Below are 19,677 nucleotides of genomic sequence, written 5' to 3' on the forward strand. Positions count from 1 at the left end.
AGACCTCGGAGAGAAAGTTATTTCTTTATTTACAAATCCAAATCAACATAGATGAGGAATTTCAGAGAAAATCAAGCTCTGGAACAATATACGTGCCTAAAACTCAGCACGGGCAAAACTGTTCCTTACTGCCCTTGGAAGTAGACAAAAAAGGGGACTAGAAATTGCTAGTGTCCCGAATCTAAGATGTCTTTCAGAGCTATGTGCATTTGGGACCTTCACAGCAGCAGATATATTGGTACATCCATCTCGCTAATGATCTGTTGAGCATCAGTTATACCCTCTACAGGGGAGAATGACATTTTTTACCGTGACTAGTTTCTGCTAGTGTCAGGGCAGTAGAATCCAAACAACGGTGCCCTTTGTCAGAAACACCCTTTTTGGCCAGAACACACCCATTTTGCGACTCATTTTTTTTGAAAGGATTAAAGACCATTCAGCAAGATCAAATCTTTATTTGGAGCCTAGAAGCATCGAACCGATTGTTTCCTTACTGCGGTGAGGATAATGTTTCATTCGAGCAGTGCTGCTGGGATGCATAACGCATCCAGAGCGATGGGGAACCTTCTTTCCAGTCGATCAATCGAGCTGCGCTATTTTGTGAAACTGCTGACCCGACCCTCCATTTCGCGTCCTATGAAAAAGATCAGCAGCATCCTTACATTTTAAGGCTGCAACCTCATGATTGTCCCGTTCCTGGCACAGAGCTTCTCCCCGGATTTTGTGTTTTATCAATAGATGATGTATATTGCCTATAAACATTGGAAAAGGACTAGAAGTGCCAGTTTCAACACAAAACCCACTGCTTTCACATCTATTGGTTTCATTTTTATTCTCAGCTTGGGTTCCGTCATCTTTATTTTCCTGACAAGACCAGTCGGTGTTATTTTTAAATCTGTCCCATGCTCTGTGTCCTTACTGTGTCATATCTCCCCAGCTACAGCTCTTCGTGTTTGAGAATGTCACACCAAATCAAGATAACCACTAAGCAGAAAGGAGAAAACGAACATTAAAACAACGTGTACACATACAAAAGCCAAACCTGCAAGTGATCAAGCTTCCTGCTCCTCAGAAGAGCAATAGAGAGAGCAAGTCGAAATATGCACTAGACCCACAGAGAAGTCAGTCCAAAACAACCCCGGCCAGAAATAAAAGCCATGCCTGTGAATCACATATAAACGACAGCACGGGGACGGTGACTTAAAGGATCCGTTGAAGTATATATCTACCAGTAGGTGTTCTTTTGGCCGCATTTCTGTGTTCTTTGTCAGTAAAGCTATAGCCTGCTGCATTACCTTAGCTGGCCCACACAGATGGTACTGCTTGAGGCTATTTTCTCTCTTGCATCCAAAGGCAGAATGCATCCAGAAGCAGGTCAATTTTCTCAGCTTCTACAGGGGATTAAAAAAAAAAAAAAAAAAGAAAAAAGGAAAAGTTGTCTTGAAAACTACATCTTCTAATCAGCACTGCAGCGTGACGCACTGTCTCCTCAGCAGCAGCGTGGCTCAGGATATGTGATGGCAGGTACTTTTTGTTTCAGAAAGACATAGTCTGTGCAGTCTCACTGTCAGGAAAGGACATAGACCTTCAGCTGCGGCAAGGCGCGTTCCTGAAACAGTGCAGAGGACCCCTTTCTGCCAAGATTTTAGGAGCCTGATTTAATATTCCCTCTGTTTTGACTTTATGAGGGTGGTGATGAAGACTGGCCTATTTCAACAAAATTACAAGCTTTCACTACTTATTATTATTTCCTTCTAGCGAGAAAAGGTGTAATGGGGTACTTGCATCAAAAGGTGGCTTAGGTTCAACTCGAAAAGTTTTTGTCTGCTAATCCACAGAAGCAGTGGGAGTCTGAAGGAAATGTCTAGCTTCTTTTAATCACTGTAAACTAATCAGCAACTACTGCTGGCAAATATCACGACCGTTTGTTAGAAAAAGAGATTACTCTCAATTGCAGTCCAGCAAACCATGCCCGGTGCTTAACTTTGCCCCCAGTCCCTTTTGACTTTGCATAGCAGGGATAATTTGTTTAATATTGTGTATATTTTAGAGGAACTGCTACTGTAAATCAATGGCAAGAAGGGCAGGCAAAGGAAGACACTGGAATTGTAGATGTCCATCACTGATGTTAGTTACACCAGCAGGACCTATTTGACTTTACAGAAAACATCTAAGGTGTTCATTGGGGTTTTTTTTAGAATTTTAGTAATCTCTGGAAATATTTAATTTGCAGGAAAATTGATCCCTTTGGCTGACAAAACAGGAGGTCTAACTACCTTAAAGAGGTTGGGGCTGAACAATTGAATTATGGAGCTCCATGGAGGTTGATAAAAAGTGCTGCAAGAAGCACTTCACTGGGTCAAGTCAGCCTAGAGGCGATGAGCTATGAAAAGGGTCACAGGAAATCTTAAGTGATTGTAAGGCCAAAATGCATTAAAGCCATCGAAGAGAAAGAGCTGCTGCATAAAACAGAAAACTTAACAACTTGTGAGTGCCTTTCAGCGCACAGAAGAATTGTGTACATTTTGTATGATGTTCTGTGCAACACCTATATTTTGTCTTTACACCTGCACCTGCTTGTTACCTTATCAAAATCACCCCTCACCTGAAATACAGCATGTAATCATGCTTTTTCTTTAACCTGCATTATCACCTTCAACATAGGCTTAGCTTATCTAACTTAACAGTTTTGGAAAACAGAAGATCATGGGAGTCCTTTCTAGTTTTAAACAGTGGCCTTATAGAATTGTGGCGCGGTATAGAATTGAGTCACTCTAGCGCATATGAAATTCTGTGCTTTGGTTCTTACTGAAGAGCATGTAAATGTCAACACTGACAGCAAGGGGAATGGGATTAAGGCTTTAGTGATACTTACTGGCTACCAGCAAGCTTCCACCCAGGATGTGTTGACAGTACAGGACTCCCGCTACCCCCAGTTATGTACACAACAACCTCCAACAAAGGGAAGACAGGAATGTGTTTACAGCCCTATTATTAGGGCTTGTCCCCAAGGCAGGTGGAAAACCTATCAAACCAATGTTGCCTTTGGGTCAAGATGCCAGGCCTTTTTTAAGCGGAGGGGAAAAAAAAAACTGCGAGTCTTTTCAAAGTCATGCCAGTGCCTGGGAGGATTACAATAATTCGATTTGCTCTCTTAGTGTCTGATAATTTATTTAGTTTTCCTGTGAGAGGCTGTAACATTTTTGTTTGCTATTTTGAAATTGGAGCTCCTCCACAGAGGCCAAGGAGTGGGACTAGAAAGGATCCAAACTAGTTATCATCGACAACTGTTGAAGCCTGCCTGATGGGTATTGAGATGGAATCGTACTTAAGAAAGTTAAAGAAAGGGAGAACAAGGTGGGGAGGTCAGACAGGAGAAGGGGAGAGATAACACTGCATTTGTTTACATAAAGGTGGTGGTGAATTCCCCAGCAAGGAGAGAAAGCACCTGCCCTGGAGGGCGAGCAGGCAGAAGTGCCCCTCCAGTTCAGAACAGGTTTGGCCCCAATCCTACATTTCCCACTTAAGTACTTCCCTTAGGTCGCTTTGAATTGGACCCTTTTGGATTTACCACTTAAATGAGAGATGCCTTAAGCAATAAACAACGCAAAGGAAGTTCATGGTGTATTTTCATAGTTACTTGTTCATCTGTAAGGCAGCTGCACAAAGAAATAGATCCCAAGTTTAAAGCCAGTTTGAGCTGTTGTGTTTTACTCGGACCAAGACTGGAGCTCACCTGCTACTTAAAGTTTTGCTGAGTTGCAATGCAAATTAAGCTGGAACAAATTTGGTTATATACAAACTGAAAACTAAACATGAATCAGAAAGCACACTAGTTTGACTCCCTGTAATTGAAGGAAGAGTCTGTCATCATAACATTTAAAATACCTGATATCAGTACAAAACAACCTTTAAAAAGCAATTGTTTGTATGATGTTAAAAACACACAGTAAATGTAAGGGACAAAACAAAAAGAGAAATACCCATTTGAACAAATAGTACTGTCCTTCTAGTTACTTTTTCTTGGCTTTACTTTTTAAGGGGTGGGAGGAAGACGTTGTCCAAGTTTCATTTGATCTCAAAATCAAATCCCTGGATTTCGACTGTATGATTTTGGGACAGCAGGTTAGCACTGGGGACACTGTGGTTCGTGAATATGACAAAGCATAAGGTCATTTGAAATCTCGATCCACATTTTATGGTTTGGGGTCATCGTTTCTGAATTCTGAATATCTGAGCTCTTTTATAACTGAAACGGGAAGTCGAATACAACACAACATAAGATTGTAGGTCAGAAGTCCGTTGTCCGAGACATGAGATCAAAAAGGGGACAGAAAGGAAGAGGGAAAATAAAAGACGAAATGATTTCAGAGTTCCGGTTGCCCTAACACTTTGAACTCATCTGGGTTTCAACTAGTACTTGCAGCACTTTTTGATAGTTCAGCAAGAACTGTAGATCCCCATTAGCCGTAGTAAGCAGAGGCCAAGATTACAGCATGGATCAGGAGAGGCAGAGAAAGAAGGAAAACGAGGACGACAGTTTAAGGGCTTGGGTCCAGGCAGCCCTTACAAGCGTGGGTAAGTCTGACCTGCCTGAGGGCAGGTCACCGTGCTGAGGGATCCAGGAGGTTTGGCACGGAGCAAAATGCAAATGTAGCAGCCAACCAAGAGCAGCAATATAGCTCTAAAAGCTGCCCGTGCGGCAGCAGCTGATTGAAGGAACAGACCAGGACACGAAAAGCCACAAACGCGATATTTCCGTGCATCAGAGGAATAATTAGGGAATCTAAATCTACCTATCCAAAAATGCCTGATCGTACCTAAGAGAGGAACAGAAGGTTATTCTCCCATTAAACAACAGTTGCTGTATTTTTGCATGCTATTTTTTAATAATCATTCCCATTTTGAGGCTCTTTGCTGACTTCCACCTTCTACGGCAAAGGTCTGGGGGGAGGGTTGTGGTAGTTTCAGAGCCCTGTACATAGCAATGACTTAAAAAACAGAATTGCTACTGCATTAGTATTCAAGTTCTGTTCTTACTGCTTATGTGCCAAAAGACATCACAACCTTAAGTCTAACAAAGGCACCGTAACGCTAGAATTTAGCTGTCAGCCCCCTCGGTGCCTGCAGAAGCCAGTTGCCTGCTCCCTGCTGAGGAAGGGCTGGGTGTGGGGCAGCCCCCTGGCTCCACAGGCAAGGAGAGCTGCTGCTGATTACTGCTGTTGGTAACGAGTTACCAGGATATCCCGTTGTGCCTATAAAGCTTTAAACATGGCAGAAGCCATTCGACACAAATGTGTTCTTAATCCTTCATTGTCGGACTCCTCCTAACTTGACACTCATGCTCCTTCCAATCATTTCCTATGTAACACAGCTTTATTGTCTTCCACTCCGTTATCAAATGCCTTGTTCCATGAGAAGAGAAGACTGAGAGGGGACCTCATCAATCCTTATCAATATCTAAAGGGCGGGTGGCAAGAGGATGGGGATAGACTCTTTTCAGTGGTGGCCAGCAACAGGACAAGGGGCAATGGGCACAACCAGGAACACAGGAAGTTTCATCTCAACGTGAGGAAAAACTGCTTTACCCTGAGGGTGGCAGAGCACTGGAACAGGCTGCCCAGAGAGGTGGTGGAGTCTCCTCTGGAGGTGCTCAAAACCCACCTGGATGCTTTCCTGTCCACCCTGCTCTGGGTCACCCTGCTTTGGCAGGAGGGTTGGGCTGGATGATCTCTGAAGATCCCTTCCAACCCTGACCATTCTGTGATTCTGTAAAAGGCAAATCATTCCCACTCCCATCATACCAGCACTGCCATGTTTCTAAACTCCGTTGCCTCTGACGGGTCCTTCCTACACTTACAGGCAGGGAGAAACAGGAGATGAGGACTTTGGGTATTTGCCTGTGGCACCTACCTATATCAAAGCGGGCTGAGATTGCAGATGTTTGACTTGCCAGAACAGTGATTTTTTACTGTTGGTTGTTGTAAAGCAACAATATTGATAAATACAGGGTTTAATCTGAGATGCAAAAATTAGCAATTAGATTCCTAATGAAGTCTAACCAAAAAAAATCATCTGGCTTCCTGTGGTTGAAAGAATAACTGAGCTTTCACATCTTATTTATATGCAAGAATAAAGTAAACAGGTAAGTACTTTAATAAATAATTGTGCAAAAAGACAATGGAGGAATAGATCTATTTAGTCTTTAAACTTGGTTGAATGCAAAAACACTCCCCAAATTGTGTGAAAACAATCTATTCTCTTCAAGTCTTTTCTTATCCAAATGAACATCTGAGAACATGTTTTTCCAATTGGGAAGTGAAAGCTCTAACAAGTATTCGGCCTGTCCACAGCTGCCACAGAAAATTTCTTCCTTGTTTTTCTGAGAATCATTGTAATTAATGCCTCCCTCGTTTTTCTGGTGAGACAACTCTTGCTGGAGCTTCCCCAAAAGATCTACCACACAAGGCGCAGCATTTTCCAGGAGGATTTATGGGAGCTATCAAGCCTCTGTATTTCAGATTCTCAAATCCAAATTACTTTTCTAGGTTTTAACTACAAGCAATCGAACCTTCTGAAAGGTGGCGAATAAGTCTCTGCTAAAGTCTTCCCTCCTTTCACAGCTGCCGTGTTCTTCCTTTGATCTGTGCCTGCAGGTGTCTGTGATCCCATGTGCATGAACGGAGGGAAATGCATACGCCCGAACGTCTGCGACTGCCCGTCCGGTTGGAGGGGAAAGCACTGCAATAGACGTAAGCCCATCGAACAGACTACTAACACTTAGGCCAGTCAACATCAGTTGTAATCCTCTTTTAATATTAAAAAACAATCTAGCGAATAGAATCTGTTTTGCTACTTCAGCAGTTTGCGGAAAGACTGTTTTACGTACAGGTAATGCAAAATGCTGTAAACATTTGATGTGCTTGCGAAGGAAAAAAAGCTGGGTAGGGGAACCCTCGGTTCTGCTTCATGCGGCTGTCTTATACATCCTGTTACGGCAATTCATTTTTACAGTATTAAACTTGAAGCATTGATTTTATGTTTTAACAGCTTCGCATATTTTCTTACATTTTACAGAGAAATGCCATATATTTCAAAATACAGAACTATTTAAAGCCTGCTGTAAAGCCTTCCAAACTGATACACTCCCAAGGTCACCAGATACATTTTGGTGCGTAATTTGGAGAACGATGTGTTCTTACTCTGTAACTCTAACAGATCCGACTACAGTTACATACAAATGTAATTAAAACAACTCTCTCACCCTAAAATATTTTGAAGGAATATTTTTCCTTACGTGGCTATTCATTACCCTGATGTTGACAGGTAAATTGAATAAATTTATAATCAAGATGACATACACTATGTAAACCAGATTAAAATATTGGCTTTTTACCCTTTTGGTCGTGATAGTAAATATGGTTTCAGAACCAGTGTTTTGAAACTATATTACTAATAATTTATTCAGAAATTCTGAAGGAACTCTGAGTCTCTCACACATATACACCAAAACATGCATTCACTCTTTCAGGATCTGTGAAGATATAATATATGCAATAAACATATCAAACTTCAATATGGGAATATATTTATTTATAACATGGAACAAATAATATGCATGTAACACATATGAATATATCATATGAAGAGTATTCTTAGCTGATGGTGAGCTGAGCATTAGAAATAGCAAAGCTCCCAGTAGACAGTCATCAAAGATAAATTTCTTAAGAAGCAAATATCAAAGAATCCTGAACACTGATTTTCTGATGAACAGAAGACATTCGCTTCTTTAGAAATTAGCCATATGGAAGAAAACCTAGCAGGTCACCTTTCAGACAGATCTTGAACATCCAGATCTACCGTGTACATCTTCTCACTTGTTTCATGTCAATCTGTTCAGCTGTTTGCCTGCAGAAATGTCTGAACGGCGGAGAATGTATAGGTCCAAACATCTGCGAGTGCTCTGGAGGATGGGTAGGAATGCTGTGCCAGACGCGTAAGTGCTGCTTTAATTACTAAAGTTTCATAGCCGCGCACGTTGCACCAGAGATCTTCACGTATTAAATTTTGTACTATGCATATATTGTGTTAGGTTTACGGTTGGACTCGATAATCTTAAAGATCTTTTCCAAACTAAAAGATTCTATTATTGTATTACGTGTTAAAGTAAACCATAACATGATTAGCACCTAAATTCTGCCTCTCATTTGTTGAAATTGTCTTATGCTGCCAGTAAAACTATTACTTTCAAAGATATTTCTGAACTCACCATCAGCATAAGAAAGAGACCTGACTCATCTTTTTACTTATGTGGGCGGTGAGATTGACCTGTCAGATAAAATTAGTAGTCTTTAAATTAAATAATTTGAAATTTAAGGTAAAAAAAAAAAGAAGGATCGGAGACAAAAGGAAATGGAGTGGCCCATTCTGCACACCCAGGTGGCATTAAGCACAGAAAGAAGTTCTGTGTATCTGGTAACATAAGAGCCAGACCCTGTAAATGCTACGTGTTCAGACTGGCCACCGAGACGGCTGGAGGCATTTGCACGTGGAGGGACTGGAAGACCTGGAACAGGAGAGCCCCGTTATTGCCTGTTACATACAGGGTCACTTCAGTTTGTGTATGTTATTAGCTTTACAGCAAAAGGGCATGAGGAAAATATCAAGGCATTATCCCCTTTAAAGGGCAATCTTTCTTTCCTCTCACACTCACAGAGTGTAATTACTTATGGAAATCTTTTGTAAGTTAAATCCCAATGGCTGTGTAATTGTTTCTTTGTGCCAGCTGTCTTCTAGTTCAAACACGGTAATGTTTAAAGTTATTTATTAGTTGGTGACATATTCTTGACTCAGTTTATTTAATAAATAAACAAATCGTGCTTGTTCCTGTGAAAGGCAAGTAGGGCTTACTATCATTAACAATTTCTGCTGTACTATGCAGGCACACAAGCCCAGGCAACTTTTCATATATCTATTTAACCACCTCCTTTGAAACTTTGCTCCAAATCTGTTCACTTGTTAGTCACTCTGTTTTTACTATTTCTTCCCGTGTTTTCACTCTACTGGGGAATTAAATCAGCTTTTTGTCCAAAAGGAGCTGGCTGAAAATCCTAGGTCCCACAGCAAACCCAAATAATCGCCAAGTGGCTGGAATTTCTGTTATTTTAAACAGAAAGAGAGAAGACTATTGTCAGAGAGCAGATGGTGAGGTCTCATAATGTTGCTCCAGGGTTTTCACAGTGAGGCAGGGAGCAAGCAGGGCAACAAGAAAGTCTTCATCCTCACAGATGTTAGGTATAAAGTTTCGCATAGAAGTCTAACCCCTGAAAGCAAGTCTGGTTCTGTGTTTTAATGGGCTGCTATTTGTCCAAATCCAGAACTCAACGTAAAAAAAAAATGTTTATCTACTTGAACTTAAAAAGCCTTCTGAGCGCCTCCCTTGCTCAAAGAAGTGCTCGCCTTCGCCTCGGCTCTGGCACTGGCGAGCAGCAGCAAAGAAGAGAGCAACCAACCTCTGGTTACCTCTTTTTTGTTGCTCTCTCATTACTTTGGCCTCTTTCCCATCTCCCAGCAGCAGACGAAGAGTGGGACAAATCCACACGCTCTGCCAGCACCAGCGCGTTCCTGGCAAGGAGGCGTTTGGTTCATCACACTACGCTGCTCTGCAAGACGGCTTTGTCACAGGAAAGGCCCCCAGGTTTCCCCATGCTCACCACCTCCTTCTTGCTCGGGTGCATATGCCCGGATTCTGTGCTTCACTATAGTATCGACAACAAGGCTGAGTACGGTCTTGATCTGCATCACTTCAACTACCCACTTTGGCTTTTAAACTCAACAACAGAGCAAAACATTCACTTTTAAGATAAGAAAGTAGTAGCAACATATTCATGACATTCAAATATTCTGTCATATACTGCATTAATTTAGTCTATTAAATATTATCTAAAAACTATGTATTGTTATTATATTGTATGTGAAATGATTATTTATATTATCTATTAATTATATATTTTTCCATATTTTTCATCCAATTTTTTCCCATTTCACAATTTCATCTCACTCTACAAGTAAGAATCAGGATAGTTTTTCCTGGCAAACACTGTACCTTCTTCACTGTCCAGAAACAATTAGGCCTGGATTGTTTCTCTGGGGCTTTTTCAAGGGGAGGAGGAGACTCAATAACCCCAGATTCATTCTTTGTTTTCAGCCTATGTATTCATGCGGCTGTCCTTGTCAGGATGGCAGTGATGGAAACACAGATATGGGTTTCATCTACACACTAAACCTCATTTTTTCCTCATTAACTTCCTAACACACACCCAGTAGGGTTACTAAATCAAAGGATCTACGGAGGCTTCCACTACTATTTTCTGGACATTTCTCAGAAGGAAAAAATTGTTTCAGTCCTCTATACTGAGATAGCTCGCCAGAGTAGGCCATTAAGCCAACAAGAGACAATGGACAAATACTGAAAATTCATCTTGGATATCTGCTTTTGAGTTATCTTTAATAAGAAGTCACAGATCTCCTTCATCAGTGCATTTTCTAACTCATATTGGCCTAAGCCTACATGGACAGTTTAAGATGTTCGGAGGCCACAGTAGATATAGCTGCCACAATAAAATCTTTTCTAAATCTCCTCTCTTCAGTCTTCTATAAAACCAAAAAAATTAAAACATAACATCCCCTACTTTTAGGTCCCTAATAATTAATTTAAATACTTAGAAGGACAAATACTGATGCCCCTTTCACCAGGAAAAAAGGACCTAGATCTCTATCACAAGTGATAGTCTGAAATGCTTCAACCTTTCAGCAGACAACACCGTTGACAGTAACCTAGAGCAGATTTTCAGTTCTGTTGCAACGAAGATTGGCAATGCCTAAGTCAGAATAATTCTACGTCTAAAGTATTTTCAAAATGTCTCAGAGAGCAAGACCGGCCTGTGTTGTCAGAAGTAGTTACCACACATTAAGGAGCTTATATCTAATTTGGAACAGGTCTGCTACATTTTGGAGATGAGATCATACAAGCAAAAGCTTTGCCTCTTTTGCAACGATGTGCAATGAAACTGCATGTCCATTTAACGCAGTTAATTATTAATTTCTTAATGCTACAATCAGTCAAACTCACAATGACATTCCATAGACGTCTGTGTGGGCTGTTTTTCTTACAGTTTCACCAGTCTCTGGGCACAACTAAACTGCAGAACTCGGCAAGAGTGAAAGCAGACTTTTAGGAGCCATTGGTAACAGATAAAACACCATAGTCCTCTTTTATCAGACTGCAAATAAAGAGGTCAGAGAACAGTTTTCTTCCCCACTCATCTGTAACTGAACAGAATAGCTTCTGAAAGAGAATCAATAAAATAGGTCATTTGTCCCAACAAATAAGGTGTATGGTGGAATACACACATTATCCTTGATAAATACCTATGACTTTGATGGTCATAGTTTAAGGAATAATGGACAAGTTTCAAAGTGTATTGCAAATGCAGGGAAATTACCTCTTGGGGGTTGTTAAAAAATGTTGTTTGAAATATTCAACATATCTCAACTATAGAAACCAGCAGCTTCATAGATTCGGCTTCTTCCATTAGAAGCTTTTTCTTTATGACTCTGTTTTTAGCTTTCATATTCACATCCAGCTTTCAGCACAAATATTCCAAAAATTCCCTCTCTGAAAACACAGAAACACTATCCCAGGATCACGATGTTTCCATCAGTGATTTCCTTCCCATTCCATACCAGATACCCAGCCTAAAGCTCCATGCCTGTGGCTTCCCCTTGCCTCCTGCGGTGTTAACTCACATCTCTCTTTTTCTTGAGCTAGAAAAGAAACGTTAGACCAAAGCAGTGAAGACCTGACAGTACAATCTGATGACACTGACAGATACAGCCAGAACACAACCCAGTAAAGTCAGAGGGCTTCTGGCCAGGGATAGAAGTCTGTTGTTTAAGGCTCTGAATGCAGGATCAAGGTATAATTCTAATAATTAATTATAAAGTATAAGAAGGTTATAGTCGTGAAGGATCTTCATCATTAAAATTCATGCTGCTATCTTCTGTTCTAATATTATTGAACCCGTACCGGCTCCTCATTGCCCTTCAGAATATCTTCTCTTTATTTGCATGTTATAAGTGTCAAGCTTATAGCCTTATAATTTCCTCAACGTTCTTCCTCGTTCTCTCTCTCCGCACTGAACAACATCTCAGACAGGCTTTCTTCTAGCTTTCCTATGTAACCCTTTCAAACCTTAAAAAAGAAAAATCTTTTTTTTAAAGAATGTAGTTCGCATGCAAATTATAGCTCTGTTCTTTTAACTCCCAGGGATAAATCTCTTTCTGTAAGGGGCATTTATTGATTATAATTTTAACATAAGCTTAGCTTTTTAAATGACTTTCTTTGCTGAATCTGTACAGGATAATGCATACATAGCCCATGTCATTTTTAGTGTTTAGTGGCTTAGTATGCCTTGTAAATACATTTATGAAATATTCATTTGAACTTCAGCTATATTATTATCCTGTGTGATTTCACTTCCAATTTTCTTCCAAAATGTTTTTAACTTCTCTCCTAACCGAGCCGTTGTTTTTCTGAGCACTACAGCAGGAAGCAGTGGGTGGAGAGGGAGAGACAGGCAGGTAGCAAAGGAGGAAATCTTTTTCCTTTGTTTTCTTTGTTTGCATCAACCGAGAATCAAAGAAACCATAGATGGAAAAAAAGCCTAGTACCTTATCTAATGCTTATTCTTCTGCCCATGCGAACCAGTACACCCCAAGCTGCTATAGGGGTCTCCAGAAGAGTCCACCTCTCTTCTCCTTACCCTGTTCTTGTTTTATCCACTACCAAGCTGAAAGGACACTCAACTTCCATTTTTCCGCAGCCCAAGTTCATAGCAAATGAATGGCAGCAATACCATACACAGTTCTCTCTCTTCTAGCTTAGTACAGTGGAAGAGCACTGGTGCAGGCACAAGGAGCCCCTTCTGCTGACAACACATTCCCTACTGGGAAATGGTTTTTTGGTCCAGTGAATGAAATTCTGTGATTTTTCCAGTTATAAATATGAGTTCTTTCAAAGTTCATGGAGGAGCTGAAGTAGCAGTCGGCAGATGATGAGCACGCTGTTCCAGACTGAGCGTGACTTCATTCCTCCTCTGCCCCATCCAAACCTAGGACTCAAACATGGGCCTCCCCCTCTCAGACGAAGGAGAAGTTCAGGGGTTTGCAGCTGCCTATTCTGGGTCTCACGGAGTGTTTTGCAACAGACACCTAATAAAAACAAGTTGGCTTCATAAAAACTTGCTTCAACAAAACAGCACTTTCACCTTTTCAAAATAGCGGAAATATATCAACTAGCTCATATACTAGGGAGGTGAGTTGCTGGCTCCAGGTCACTGGAGTCCTACAGCAGATAACCATCTGACACAGCTGGCTTTTTAAAAAGGAGCACCTGGAGGTCACCAGCACGTCCAGGCCTCTACGTGTTCTTGTTCTGGACACGGTGCGGGTCAGTAGTTTTGACATAGCATGAACCCTCACTACCTGACTGTACTCACAAGAGTTTACCAAGCTGTTTGCAGCCTCTCCTTTTCAGGATGTGTAGAGTGGCAGTAAGTCTGCTCCTTCGCTCCTCTGTCCCATAGCTGTCAGGCCTGAAGTTCACTATACATATTTAGATTTTAATATTCCCTACTCTGGCAAAATTTCGACCTCCTCACTGAGCGTCACCTGCTATGATAACCTGATAGAACAAAACCAATACGAATTCCAGACGTTGTTACCCGTCTTGTTGCTGGCCTTCCAAGGCCACTATAACAATTCGTATAACTGAGAATTGCATTTGGATGGCATAGGACCTCACTAGGTGTTTTCTAAAGAAATTTCACTGGCCCAGTCTACCTCTAAGACTTCAGATCATAACACAAAGAATTTGCATGACTTTAAGTCTGTGTCAAAATCAGAACCTAAGCCTAACAAACTGAAATCCTAGAATTTGTTCCTTCAGCCCCTCAATTTGTTGAAATTGATTTTCTATGAAAAAACCCTCAGAAGGATACATTAAAATCTTTCAGATCTGATAGAACACTTTGCTCCATGACGAAGGAAATGGTACTGGATCATAGACATGCGTCTACTTCATTTTCAGATCTGTCTTAACGGTGTATGGTTTGCAGCCTCCTATATGTCTCTGCCACACAAGAAAATATGATGCCATTTGTTGATACACATCTGACCAGTTTTGAAGGCATTTAGTTTGACTGCCTGTAACTAGGATACAATATTCTGGTAATATTTATAGGTGGTTTAACTCATGAGATCTAATTAAAATACTATGACATGTGTGTTCTTCTTGAATTGGTGCCCTATGAATTGGCTGTTCTCTTTCCTCTAAGCCAAAACAATGTCATAACAACATAAACTGCTAATGAGGATGAAAAACTGGCTGAAATTTGACTAATTCAATTTATTATCTTTTTTCTCCCCTGAAAAAAAGGACACTGATTCTTTTATTAACAGAATATCTTCAAATGGATGGGCCTCTATAAGCATACCGGAACTATAGATAAGATAAAAAAGTTTTTCTTATTCTTTTTTATTTGGAATAAGTAGCTCATTACTGGTTCCGTGGGACCATGAAATTACATATTCTTATGCCCTGGTTTCCAGAGGTGTAAAGTATGCAATTCACAAATTCTCCCTGTTATTTATTGTGATAGCGTCACCTTTGTGCGTACATATTTAACATATCTCTTCATCTCAAGTCAAGAACGGATCTTTTAACAGCTGTTGTTTTATTTCAATTGGAACAAAAGAAAATCAGTTTTGGCACAAATCTGACCCAACCACCAATGCCCAGAACATATCCTGGCTTTCAAAATTAGGCCTTGCACTGGTCCATTTCTGACTGAGGCGAGGCGATTACTTTGGCAAAGTCTTCTCTTTCCCCATCATTGGGGAGAAAAGGAAAAAATAAAGAAAATTGTACACACAACAGACACATAGGTATGAAAAAGCCTATGGCAAACCATCTTTAATGCCTCAATATTTTTTTATTTATTGCCCTTTCCTCCATTAAAAGCATCTAAATATTCCCTTCCTAATTACAAGACTTAGAATAAGTGTATTTCTAAACAACTTTATTTTTTATTTGTAGCACATTGTGAGCAAAAATGTCTGTTTGGAAGCAGATGCATAAGACCAAATGTCTGTGCTTGCAGAAGTGGCCACACTGGTTCAGCATGTGAAAAGAAGGTAAAGTCCAAAACCACTGATTCTTATGGTAAGAGGGACAAAAATAACTAAATGTAATTGAAATAGCTCACAGGAAAATGGATTAAAGTCTTGTTAACTTTATGAAAGATGTAAATAAGGTTACAAAACGGTTTAAAGGAAGTTTAATGACTGCTAAGCTGCCAAAATAACCCTGTATCCAAGTTCTGTACAAATTTTTCCCTTACTGAACTGTTTAATACTTCAAATATAAAACCCACAAAAGCTGTCTCTATTCTGGTAGTTAGGGTCATCCTTAATGCAGTGCTCCTGTCCAAATCCACTGATCATCTACACAGCAAACCCTGGAGAAAAATAGCTGGTTGCAGTCCAGCCCAAGCCTGGAAGCTTCTCTAAATTGCAAAGGCAACCTGCTCCTCCCCACCAGACACCCCTCCACGTGCTTTTCACCCCTCCCCCTTCCTAACTGTGCCTCTTGTTCACAAGGTGAAACCTCAGGCCTTGCACCCAGGAGGTCTGCGAGCAGCAGTTAGTCTTCTTCATTCCTTCTCCACTCCAGTTTCCGATGTCCACAGACAGCCCGCTTCATCTTGCTGAGCTTGACCTCAAAGTCTACATTAAATGTCACTACAGACCTACCCAAAAGTGGCAAAACAGCAAAGCAGCTCTCCTGCTCACAGAGGGATCCATCTCGCTCCTCCAAGTAACTTTGTTAGAGGCTCTTTTGCCAGATGAACTCTCCCAGCACCCGTTAGCGCTCCCTACTCAATTACCAACTGGATGCTCCAGCATGTGCTCAGACAGAGCTGATGGGGCTAAATCTTCTGTGCCCTTCCAAGGCGAATGACAGCCAAAACAGGCAACACTGCCCTGCTCTGTATCTTCGTGCTGTGATAGCTGTTCCCCTTGCCTTATGAAGAAACAATGATTTCTTTCTTCCTGGCATTGACCAAAGCAAACTGAAGTCCAGTTCCTGCAAATCTTTTTTTTTTTTGCGTGAATTTGAGAAGCATTGAGTCAGGCAAACATTATCCTCAATCCCAATCCTCCCAAAAGAAACCAATAAACCATGTCCAACTAACAGAATGCTTTGCAAGGCTACAGAACATCTGACAGCTGGGCTGGATCTGACCATCACGTCAGTGTATGTCAGTGAGTCCAGTTTATCCCCTGATTCACCACTAAGACAAAACCTTTTTTTTCCATCTTGCCTGTGGTTCATGGTATATATCAACTTGAATTTCCCCTTCAATTTTGAGTGCTGCTTTATTTCATATCCTGCACCACCTGTTTCTCAGAGAATCTCCTCCCTTCCACAATCACAAACATCCAACACATTTTAGATTTGCCATTGTTAAAGGCCACATTTTTAAGCCATGGTCATTTCCCATAACTCAAACACTGTTCCACTCAGATGTCCCGACGACCCCATCTCCAGCTTTCAAAAAGGCAGGTTGCCCTGTCATTTATCTATACTCAAAGGCTAGGGGCAAAAATCAACATATTTTCATTTCAATTCCATAATGCATTAAGAGAAAGGATGAAAATCTGTTCAGATAGTCCCTTTATTCTGTTAATGATAATTAGATTTTAATATCAGAATTAAAGTTCTGTATGGATTTTTCTTAACAAGTACATTCTCATACTACATTACAGCTCCTATATCAATACTGAAATGCAGATGATGTAGATAAGATGAGTAAATATTGTCATTTTCTGTATATAAAAATCTATTAAACAGGTTGGCTGTAGCCTAGGAAAATACGGTGCACATTTTCTCAAATAATTAATAGAAGAAGTCCAAATGGAAGCAGGAATATGCCAAGATAAACTGGAGTTACTCTCTGCAGGTGTTTATATCCAGGAGACTTTCCCTCAGAAGGTCAAGAGTTGCCCTTTTTGATACAGCAGACCAAGATTACCAGGATTGCTTTAGAGCATTGTTCTAGTTATGAAAGTGTGAAGTATGATATTTGTCATTTCACAAATGAAATGGAACTTTGTTGCACTTAACAGAAAATATTAAATCAAAAAAAAAAAAACAGGCTTCCTTTCTCGCATGAATAAACTACTACACAGTAAATCAGTCCTGAAAGGAAAAGAAAGTAGAAAAAGGCTTTGCGTATTATGTATGTCCAGAATGCCAAGCCATCAATGACACGTGTAAACACATGGCTCTCTCTAGCAATTATTCATCTCACATTTTTTAAGACTGTTTGAATCACTCTTCACTTTCACGGCTTATTCTACAGAAATACTGATTGGCTGCACTGATAGGAACGCGCATTGCTTTGATGTGAAGAAGGAAATGTTCTGAGTAAAAGAGAATTAACAGGTTTCCTTCAATCCGTGAGTCTTGCTGAAAACTAGAATCAAACTTAGTAATAAAAATGATGGATTTAATGGTGTCTAGTTTAAATTACGTAGCTTATATTATATGAAAGCAAATGAGCTACCCCTCCAAAAAAAAACAATATTATGAGAGATATTAAAATACAAAGCTCATTTACTAGCATGGATTATAGTAAACTCTAAACACAGGAATTCACACCCATATTACTGTAGAAAATTTGGGTTGATGGGCCTCCCAAGACTTAATTTCTCAGACTGGATCAGGTATAAGCGAACAATCTCTGAACAGGCTTTAATCAACTTCTTCTCCAACCCTGTCAGTCACGGAAATCTCACGATTTATCTAAGCAGTTATTCAAGTATTTAACTACATCATTAGAGCACAGTTTTGTTTTTCCTAACACTGAACATAAACCCGATCTGCTGCAAGTAAAACTGATACTTCTTGGGGTAACTTTGGTGGGAACGGAGAAAAGTTATCACAGGTCTTTCAGTAACAACATTTACATGTTCTAAGCCAGTTAGACTCTCACCTGCCTGATTTTCTCCCATTTTCCTAAACTAATCCAAACAAGTTTCAAAGCCTGTTCTCTCTTGCTCTTGCCTAAACTCTCTCCAGTTTCTCCATCTCCTTCCCGATGCGTTGTAGCTGTGTGCCATCACGGGCTAGTGCCCAGCAGCTCCTGAGTCTTTGGTTAACACATTTGCAGCAATGGATTTACATTTTTCTCTGACTGCACTACAACAGCAACCTGCCCAGTCTTTTCCACAATGCTGACACCTTATCACTTATTTCCCATTTGGCATTTGTGCAGTTGATTTTTCCTCTGCAAGCACCATTTTTATTGTCTTTCCTTAATTTTCTCTTATGGATTTCAAGCTGTTTCACCCATTTATCAAAAAGATTTTTAATTCTAAGCCTGCTTGCGTTACCTCCAAATGTGACATTGTTCAAAAATGTGTCATCTCATTGTCTGAGACATTAATGAAAGTAGAAAACAGTAGAAAAATCAGGGCCTACAGACCGGCAAAATTGATCAAATTGACGTTGATAAATTTTTCCTTGATAATTCTTACCCAAACAGGGCTTGCTCCTTACTTATTTCATCCGAATCATACAGGCACGAGTGACTGAGTCATGTCAGAAATCTCTCTAAAGTGAAAACCGTATCTGCACCTGGTGGCTGCTTACCTCATTACAGTTGAGGGGCTTATAAATTGGTTATTTAATAATTTGTGTTAGTATCTTTCTAGATACCAACTTAATCTGAATCTTTGTCTGCTTTTTTTTTTTTCTCTTGCTTTTCCATTTTTTTTCTCATTTAAAGAGTCTTACTATGTTTATTGGGACTATTTATATCCGTTGTGAGTTCTCAAAGCAAATCACTGCTGGTTTAGAAAATGCATCTTTAAATAGCCTGGGGTAAACTCTATGAGGCCCTGTTGACCTGGAAAAGCTGCTTCATGTAACGCTTCTCTTATACGCTAAGACTCCATATGGGGAGTTAATGCACAGTAGATAGCATAGCGTAAATTCAAATCCCAGTTTATTGCCTGGTAATTTAACCTTGTAAGCAGGCCTTAAACCTGACTTTTCTGAATCTAAATACTCAGTTTCTCCCCAACTCTCCTTTGCATTCTTGTTCCTTTGTTAATTCTGATCATGTTGAACTTTTTGTCACATTTAACCTTTCCATGAAGACCAAAGAAAAGGCACGTTAGCCTTGGCTGTGTCGTCTGCAGTCTTCTCTCCTTCTTGTGAGATTGACCACTATGTTTTGCTGAGGGAGTTAAAACTCACGCTTTGCTCTGCTTCTGTTATGTGTCGTCAAATAATGGGAACAACACAGTAGCAGTGGCATGTAAAATTTGTCAAAAAACCTGGATTAAATTGGAGGGGAGCAGCCTCTTCTCTTCCCTCAGCAGCAGCTGACAAGGGATGCTCCAGGTGACTGCACCTGCAGCTAACCGAATCCCACCCACCTCCCTTTCCTGGGGAAGGAGATACAAGGTAATCACCACGTCTTCAGTTTAGGATTTGCTCCTGTGAACTTAATTTCTGGTCTTCAACTTAGTCTCACAAAATTAGAG

General features: G+C 40.4%; 1 protein-coding gene across 5 annotated transcripts in view; it reads left to right on the top strand.

Annotated features, from left to right (window-relative positions):
* Positions 1-19,677, top strand: part of LOC128912844 (von Willebrand factor D and EGF domain-containing protein-like) — a 186,160-nt gene that overhangs the window by 162,802 nt on the left and 3,681 nt on the right. For 3 of the 5 annotated variants that reach the window (XM_054209490.1, XM_054209492.1, XM_054209494.1), the window contains 4 exons: positions 6,657-6,752; positions 7,901-7,996; positions 15,158-15,255; positions 15,721-15,916. In XM_054209490.1, coding sequence (XP_054065465.1) covers positions 6,657-6,752; positions 7,901-7,996; positions 15,158-15,255; positions 15,721-15,831 — 401 coding nt within the window. In that variant the 3' untranslated portion in view covers positions 15,832-15,916. Of the gene's footprint in view, positions 1-6,656; positions 6,753-7,900; positions 7,997-15,157; positions 15,256-15,720; positions 15,917-19,677 lie in introns of those variants that run through there. The other 2 variants (XM_054209491.1, XM_054209493.1) reach the window with 2 other exon arrangements.

This window comes from Rissa tridactyla, chromosome 7 (genome assembly GCF_028500815.1).
Source record: "Rissa tridactyla isolate bRisTri1 chromosome 7, bRisTri1.patW.cur.20221130, whole genome shotgun sequence".
Lineage (NCBI taxonomy): Eukaryota > Metazoa > Chordata > Aves > Charadriiformes > Laridae > Rissa > Rissa tridactyla.